The sequence below is a fragment of the Ricinus communis genome, chromosome 5, assembly GCF_019578655.1.
Source record: "Ricinus communis isolate WT05 ecotype wild-type chromosome 5, ASM1957865v1, whole genome shotgun sequence".
Lineage (NCBI taxonomy): Eukaryota > Viridiplantae > Streptophyta > Magnoliopsida > Malpighiales > Euphorbiaceae > Ricinus > Ricinus communis.
The window spans coordinates 22068983-22078086 of NC_063260.1; the positions used below are offsets into that span (position 1 = coordinate 22068983).

At 32.0% G+C, this 9104-nt stretch overlaps 1 protein-coding gene across 2 annotated transcripts; it reads left to right on the top strand.

Moving 5' to 3' along the window:
• The first annotated feature begins 561 nt into the window (after positions 1 to 561).
• LOC107262434 (plant cysteine oxidase 4-like) lies at positions 562 to 4749 on the top strand. Of its 2 annotated transcripts, none has more exons than XM_048374809.1 (6): positions 562 to 716; positions 1463 to 1750; positions 1888 to 2051; positions 2199 to 2346; positions 4039 to 4242; positions 4342 to 4749. In XM_048374809.1, the coding sequence occupies exons 2-6, from the start codon at positions 1651 to 1653 to the stop codon at positions 4461 to 4463; spliced, it is 738 nt and encodes a 245-aa protein (XP_048230766.1). In that variant the 5' UTR covers positions 562 to 716; positions 1463 to 1650; the 3' UTR covers positions 4464 to 4749. The 2 variants fall into 2 exon arrangements, with proteins under 2 accessions (XP_048230766.1, XP_048230767.1); XM_048374810.1 differs by having other exon boundaries at positions 4345 to 4749.
• The last annotated feature ends 4355 nt before the right edge of the window (positions 4750 to 9104 follow it).

Below are 9104 nucleotides of genomic sequence, written 5' to 3' on the forward strand. Positions count from 1 at the left end.
AAATATTTTTGTTTATCCACTTCTTATTTAAAAAATTAAGCAATTTTTTAGAACATTCAAAAACTAACAAATGCATTTAACAATATTAAATTATAATATATAGACAGGTGTATTACTTTCTTTCAAAGTTAAATTTAATAATTAAAACTATAAACTGAAACATAATTAAGATGAGTACATTTACATCAAATAATCGGATTATTCTTATATTACATGCTAATTCTTTTTTTTTTTTTTTTTGTATATAAAATTTCATAGGTTAACTCTAAAACTAGTAATGAAAATAAATAAATTCATCTAATCTTACATTTATCTTGTTGGGTTTATAATAATTAACTAATTTTTTTTTAATTGTATTACATGTAGTTGCCAGATAATTAATATTTTCTTAATATTTAGTACAAGTAACATGTATCGGTTCCTTAACAGCTGAATGTAATACTGCGAAAACGGGCGAAATTTTTCCATAAATAATAACAAAAAGAAGAAAAGAAGACATGGAATGGCAAAAGTGTATTAAACAGAAATAAGAGGGATAAAATGGGTAAAGAGGAGTGTCACAGGTGAGGCGTAAAATTATCCCAAAATTGTCTTAAAGTAAAGATGGTGACATGCTTTACCTTCTTCTCCTAAATTCTCTTCTTCTACTTCTTTTCTTTCTCTTTTCTCAATATCATCATCGTACCCATCACAACGCTCCTTTCTGTTCTTCAACGGTACTCTCTCTCTCTCCATCTCTCTCTCTCATGTCTATGTAGATGTTTATATTTTATGGATGTGGCTGATTTTGATCTGGGCAACTTGAAAAAGATTTCGATTTTATTTTGATTGGTCTGAAATTCTATTTAAGAAATTTTATGGTCTCTGAGTACTTTTCGTAATGGATTGTTATTTTTCGTTGTCGCTTGGGTATCTGGTTTTCACTTAAAAGGAATCTTACCCAAATTAATATATATGTAAATATCCATATGGATATCTTGGTATGTGATGATCTGGGCAACTAAAGATTAGAACGTGATGGCAATTTGAGTTTAACTTATGTAGTTCGTCTTCTAGACACCTGATATTTCGCTTTATTTCTTGTCTTGTCAAGGAATCTGAGCTAAAAGGTAAACAAAATGAAAGCTTCGATTTCTTTTTTTTTTTTTTTATGTGATTTTCTTTCATATTTTCAATTTTAAATGTGCTAGTTTAACTTGACGGGCTTTGTTTAATTTGTTGGTTCCTTGTGAATTAGATGGAATACTAGGAAGTTAAAAGGGGAAGGTTGTAGCAAAAGGCTCTTTCTTTATTTAATATCGATGCGAATTGTGTAATTTGTTTTTGTTTGTAAATCTTTTAATGCTTAAAAATGTTGGTTTTCTAGTTGCTGTAAGCTGTTTATTGACTTCCATGCATCTATAATACCGTCCTTTTGGCTCATGTTGGACTGAGTTTTGGAGTTGTCTCTTGTATCTTGCAGAGAGAAAATGCTGCTGTTGAATGCACACTTGTAAGCTAGAGGAACACGAGTTGTTATTTCATTTGGATTAGCAATTTTTGAACAAGTTTTGGTGATCCTGAAAAGCAAAGTCGCTCCTGCAAGGCAGCATCTTTCAGCTTTGTAATTTCATTGGCTAGTGGAGTATTTGCTACTTTCTTCTTCGCATCATGCCAGTAGTTCAAAAACTGTATGATGCTTGCAAAGAATCTTTCACAACTATTGGTCCAGTATCAGAAGAAGCTCTTGAAAAAGTTCGTGGAATTCTAGGTGAGTGAGTAATTAATTACTTAATCCACTGTTGTTTCGCATAGCAAATATTTTGTCCTTGCCTGATTTTATTGCTGTTAAATTAGAGATTATATCCACTGTCTTAACACATCTAGTTCTATACAATGCTTTACCAGATCAAATGAAGCCTTCTAATGTGGGTCTGGAACAGGAGGCGCAACTGTCTCGCCAATGGAAAGGATCCATTAATGGTACCAATGGCAGAAAAGGGCGCAATGGCAGTCTTCAGTACCCACCTACAATTAGATATTTGCATTTGCACGAGTGTGACAGATTCTCTGTAAGAATTTAAAATCATTATAGAGATTAGCTGCATATTGAAGTGTAACTGGATCTTTTTAGCACCACCTGGTCTACTTTTATTGATTCCTTGTGGAAAATACAAATTGATTAGTAATTTGATTTTGCATTTGGGACTTTCTTGCAGATAGGGATCTTCTGTATGCCACCTTCTTCTATCATACCGCTTCATAATCATCCTGGGATGACTGTTTTAAGCAAGCTTCTTTATGGTTCATTACTTGTAAAGTCTTACGATTGGCTTGACCTACCTGGGTTTGATGATCCCTCACAAGGTGCTTATCTTTAACCTCTTCAGTTATTTTCTATGTTAATTATGGCATTTGTAGTAGGATTCATAGCCATATTTATATTATGTTATGTTTTAGAGTCCTAATTCTAAATTACAATCTGGTTCCAAGGGGTAAAAAATTTGGAGTGCTATTTATGTAATGTTTTACAGTTCCGTAATACCTTGTTTGAACAGTGCAGTTATGCAATAACATCTTTATGGCAGGCGTAAACTTGTCTTAGAAATGCAACAAACTTCCCTTTTACAAAAGCTTCATTGCTGGACTGTGAAAGATATATTTCATCTGTTGTTATATCATACATTCAAAAGGCTAATCGACCATAAAGCGTTATGGTTTTGGAATCAATACATGCATGGATATATTTGTGCTCCAAACCACCTGCCTGGTTATCTAGTTTTAGCTGATGATTTAGTTCTTCATGGTTCCTTGTGATGTTCAGTTGTCCTTTCTCATAGCTTCTGCAAAGCTCATTTTTTATTGCATTTCTTTACCATTTATTGGGTAAGGCGTTCATTTTAATTTATGATTGGATAAGTACTGAGGAGCCTAAAACAATAATTAAGCTACAAGTTCGAAAACAGGCCATTTGCCCTGAATCAGTCCAACTAAAAAGAGAAGCAGAAAATGGCCTAAGCTAAATCATAACAGAATATATCGAGGAAAGAGGAAAGATTCTGCACATAAGTTCTCCAAAAGCCCAGGATTAACTTGTTAGAAGGTTTGTTTTAAAAATAATAATTAAAATAAAAAACAGAAATCCTGTCAGAGGGTTTACCATGAACCGCCAGCAGCTGATACTAAATATCAACATCTTAATTTGTTTTTCAGCAGCAAATGGTGTCATTTAGATTTTATCTGTAACCATATTAATGCATTTTATTACTTAAGAAAAGGAGAGAATCTGTACTAAATTCTAACAAGAAAATGCTTTTTGACAATGGATTCTGGAAGGAGATGGTCATTGAATGTTAGTTGATTTAAATCTAAGTTTAAAGGAGAACCATGAGTAGGCCTCTGACATTTTTAATTGCTGGGGTGGGGGTGATGGGTGTTGGGGGGTACCAGAGGAATCACTTTCAGAAATGTCGCAGAACTACTTGGTCGAAGATTAATACATCCAAACTAAAACTGTGATCATCAACTTGACAGCTCTGGTACCTGCTATTGTTGCTGTTATCACGTTTTCTCCTAGATGTATTCTTGTTTTACCTTTGGTACCTTTAGTACAACTCATTGCCATACCTAGTATTGCTTCACCTGCCCTATCAGGATATTCATTGGCAAAACACTGTCAAAGTTGTCTTGCTATATTATGGTAACTGCTCATGTGATCATGGATGACAAAATGTAACTCACCTGCAATGCACTGGCGAAAAAAAAGTAGGCTGGGAACAATTAATTCTAGCTGTTTGTTTTTATACATCTGCAATATTACAGAACACATAGTTAAATAAAATGCTTTTTCTCACTCTTAGATATAGTTCTTATTTGCAAGAGTGGTCTAGGTGTGAAAAGTTATATGTCATTCATGTATGGTCTGAGTGGCATTACAGGTTTTTCTTATTACTTCAATTTTCATTTTTCTTAGAACAACATTTAGTATTTAACTTTTCTCGTCTCTCATATTTTGCACTCTTATTCCAAAAATTGAGTTTGATTTGTGGAAATTCACAGCAAGACCTGCAAAACTGGTTAGAGATTGTGAAATGAATTCACCCTGTGGCACAACAATTTTATATCCCACTAGTGGTGGCAACATTCATTGTTTCAAAGCTTTGACACCTTGTGCTCTCTTTGATGTTCTTTCACCCCCATATTCCTCGGAAGATGGGCGACACTGCTCTTATTTCAGAAGAGTCCCTGGAAGAGTTCTACCAGGTAACATTATCAGATCCTCTCTCTCTCTCTCTCTCTCTCTCTCTCTCTCTTTAGAAGGACAAAAATTAATGAATTCCACTGAAATATTTTCATTGGCAGAAGGTGCTGCTGAATTGTGTGGCATAGAACCATCTGAAGTAACATGGTTAGAAGAAACTCAACCTCCGGAAAACTTTGTGGTGCAGCGGGGTTTATATAAAGGCCCTAATATTAGGCGATAAAAGTTCTTTTTATTTTTTTTTTCATGCTCCCCTTCCCCCTTTTGGATAGGCTGTAAAATACCATTAATCAGATTAGAGGAACACATGGATAACCCTGGAAATGATTGTGGAAAAGTTAGCTATCAACTGACATGGTAAGTAATAATTAGTCACTGGCTTTGTAAGGTGGTTGTGTGTTGTGGTAAATGCCTCATTATGAGAAGAAGAAGCAGCTAGTGTGTTTATATTCGCACTCAGAAGAGTCATGTGCACAAAAAGGGCAAGTAATAGGAATATCTTTTCCCCACTTTTCAGTCTTCATGGTATGTCGTGGAATTCGAATTCTAGTAATTTGGGTGTTTTTTTTTTCCTTCCGTGTATTTAAAAGGGCGAGAGAAGGAATGCCCTGTTTGTTGTTCGGGCTCATCCAGAAAACTCTCCCTCAAAGGGCCTACCACTGGGCTCACCCTTCACAGGAAGGTTAGCCACTGGGATAAATTGCTCAGCGGCCATACCTGAGGGTTTAAAACATAATCAGTTACTGCTTCAAACTTGTTTTATCTTGAGCAGCTAAATCAAAAACTTATGCATAAGAGAGGATGATTACAAGTTTGCCATCCGGGCTTCAATATGTTTCTGGCACGCAACTTTCTTTCATATTTAGGTCTCAAGTTGCTGTGTTAGTGCGTCGTTTGTCAAGTCAAGACAGCTATTACTCATGTGACGGGTTGTAGTTGTTGGAGAGAACCCAACAGTACCCAGTTGCCAGCGAAGAGTACATTACCACACAGCAATCAGGAATCCTGAAAACCGTAAATTTAAAAAGAAACGGTTTACAATTTGGGTCGTTATTTGGTGTGACTCAATTATAGCTATTAGATTTATTTTTTCAAATTTTAGCTATTAAATTTTATTCATTCAAACAATCTGTAACCCGCGAAAAGGATTTCAATATACTTTTATAATATTAATAAATTAATATAAAATATTAATAAATTAATATAAAATATTAATTTTGAGAGTATTTATTTTTCAGATATCATCATTAATAAACTTTATATTTCTCTGTTAAAATATTATTAATTAATAAAATTAATTCAAATTAATTGTAAAACTAATGAGTAATTTTTTCATCCATTTCATTCATTTTTCTTATTTTGAAGGATGACTAGCGAACTCTTAGTATAGGATTTTCTCATGTCTTATAATACCCAAAGTTTACTTCATGCTTTAATAAATACTTCAAAAGTTTTTGTTTATTATATTTGTTATGTATATTTAACAAATTGATATGATATATATTTGAAAATAATTAATATTAAAACATATTAACTATTTATTGTCTCATTATCATTAAATATATCTTTTGACTTTAAATTAACATAATTATTACAGGCATATAAATTTTCTGCAGAAGATTAAAAATAAATTTTCCATATGCAAACGCAAATATGCAAAAATACATTAAGCTTAAATTTGAATTATATTTTAGAATTTAATAATGTTAAAATATAATACAAACCATGTTTTTTAAAAAACTTATATTATTAGTTAACTATCAATCTTTAATCACAAATTATTAGTAAAGACTAAATTAAATAAGACTCAAATTAATAATATTGAATCAAATTATCTAAAAGCTTCAAATTCAATAAAATAGATCATATAATCTCTTACCTTATTCTAACTCATATTTGTGTTAGACTAGTCTTATATCTTGAAATTAAATGTGAAAATAAATTGTCTAAAATTTTGACATTTAGTAAAAGGAATAATTTGTTTAAAATTATATATTAACAACAAATAGATGATAAGTAATTTAGTTAAATTTATTGAAGATATTTATGTTTATATTTTTTCTTATAAGAATCTATGCACATACTAAGCTTTTGAACTATAATAAGTAATATTTAAATAATCATTTATCTTGTACACCCAAAAATAGTTAATAAAAAAATTATCAGGACATATATAAGATTAAAATATTAATATTTAGTGCTAAAATTATATTAGATAATAATTTCAGAAAAATAATTGTTATTCATTGAATGAGTATGCTATTAGATTTTATGTAAATATTTTGATTTATTTGAAATATTACCCAATATAATATTAGATACTATTTTATAAATTTTTTTTTAAGAAAAGATTAAGAAACTTTATTAGTGGTATATCTATTAGTAAAATAAAAAGAATATATTAAGAAAGAAATTTGGTTTGGCAACGAGAATGTGATTACAGGCTACAAATTGACATAAATTGATGGGATTTTTTTAAAATAAATTTATAATAAAATAAAAAGAATAAAAAATTAGTAAAGATTAAACACTCATATGTTTTAACAAAATTAAATAAAAATATTTAAATATTTAAATTTTATTTAAGTTAAATAGATAAGTTCTATTATATATAGGACTTATCCGCATTTTTAATTTTAATTACATGTTAACATGTTTGACCAATTATTAGAGGTAAAATTATTGTGACACCGGTGTCATGAGATATAGAATCAAGAGGAAATTATATTCTATACGCTTTTTTTTTGAAAAATATCTCTGGTTTTAATTCCTTAAATTTTTACTCATTTTACTTACATCTTTATGCTCTTTTTTACACACTAGTACCCAACACTTGCAAATCTCAACCAAATATCCACGAATCTTCATCACCAGCCAAAAGCTTCATACTTACATCATGTAATCTGAATCGCCTATCAGGTACCCATTTTTTATCTTTGATTTGTTTTAATTGAGAATATTATGGAACTATAATACCTGAAATTTTTATATATTTAATAATGAATATTTATTTATTTAATTAATTTAATTTTATTTTTATTTAGTTTAATTTGAAATAATTTAATAGAAATTTTAATATTAGTCAATTAAATAAATTATTTTTCTATACCCAATTAGTTGAAATTTTAAGAATTAACTAAGTAAATTATTTGAAGGGTAGAATATATTTTTGGTTATTCTAATTTTTCCCCAATGTATATGTATATGTATAAATAAAATTATATATATTGGAAAATTTTGGAAGAAATTGTAAAGGATGTTTTTATAAAATAATTTTGGAAAAATTGGTATTTTAATTGATTAGTGGAATTAATTTTAAGTTGAAAATTTATTATTTAAATTAATTTTGTGTTAAGACTTAATTGGAAAATTATTTTGGATAAGGATTAAAAGTATAATTTTATTTTTATGGGGTTCTAATGGAAATTTGTGAGTTTGGTATTTTTGTAAATAAATATGTCGGTCAGGGGTATTTATGTAATTATGTATTTTCAATAATTCGGATTTGGCTCAAATTAATTAGTTAAGGGTTTAATTGAAAGGATAAGGAAACGTTTAGGGGTTAAATTGGAATTTTATTGGATGGAAATGTAAGTAATTAATAAAGTTTAGGGACCAAATTGTAATAATGAAAATTTCAGGGCCTAATGGCGATATTGAAGGGAAAGAAAATCGGGAAAGAAGGGAGAGAGAGAGAGAGAAAGAGAGAGAGAGAGGGCGTCAGCGTGAAGAAGAAGGAGGGCCGGGTCTTTGCGTCGTCCGTGGCTGGGCAGCGAGGAAGAAGGCGGCTTCCGACGCTCGGCCGTTCGGCCCTTTAGCGGCGTTTTGGTCTCAAAATGACCGGTGACTTGAAGGCTTTCTTTTGGCTATGGCGGCGTCAGTTTTGGTGGCCGGAGGAGGGAGTTCCGGCGAAGTGGTGGCAACCGTGTTTTCTAAATTTTCCGGCGAGATCCGGCGGAGGATGGACGATCGGAGGACGTATCCCGACTCTCCTCAGCTCAAGCTTCGCATTGGCACCGGTTTCGTGGCGATCGGGCTTCGTTTGTGAATCGACGGCCGAGATCGTTTGTAAATATCTCCGGACGATCGGGTGTCAGATCGGAAAAACAGAAGCAGGGATCATCATCAGCGCGTCGTTGTGAGTCCGATGGTGTGTTCGGATCGTCGATCGGACTCCGGCGGCCAGAGGCGAGTCGACCGAGCGATCGAGCGTCTCGGTAATTTTCTCTGGCCGTTGATCTTGGAAATCCTTTGATTTAGAATTGTGCTTATTGTTTTATGTTGAGTATTTAATATTTATGAGTCAAAAATAATTGTCTGCCAGTTTGTCTGCCTCGTGTTTTGTACTGTGTAGCGGAGTCGGAGAAATAGTGAAGTCTGGGGACCCGACTCCCGTTGTCTGGATTGTTGGATATTTGTAGTGTTTTTCTGGCAGGTCCTGAACCCATTTTTATGGGGATAATGTCCGTGTTGTAGGGGCGGTTTTGCCGGATTTTCGGTAGAATCCCGGGTCGAGATTCTTAGATAGTCAGTCCTAGGAATCTAGACCTAGGGTCAATTGTAATTGTTCAACATAATTGATAAATTGTTTTCCATGATTAGATGATCTGTCTGTTCGGCTCGCTCCAACTGAGACACCGGAGCAGAGTTAGGAGGTCGCCCAAAACTTGTGAGTTAAAGTCATTTAATCATTGCACTATTGCTAAGTCTGATTTTAATATGCTATTTTAGAATTTGTGCTTAATATGATTATTAGTATCGCAAAATAAATAATTTCACTTGATTATTAATTATTGAAAATAATATAAATATTATTATTAGTAACGTTATAATAATACATATATTATTTTTTTTTCGACACGAA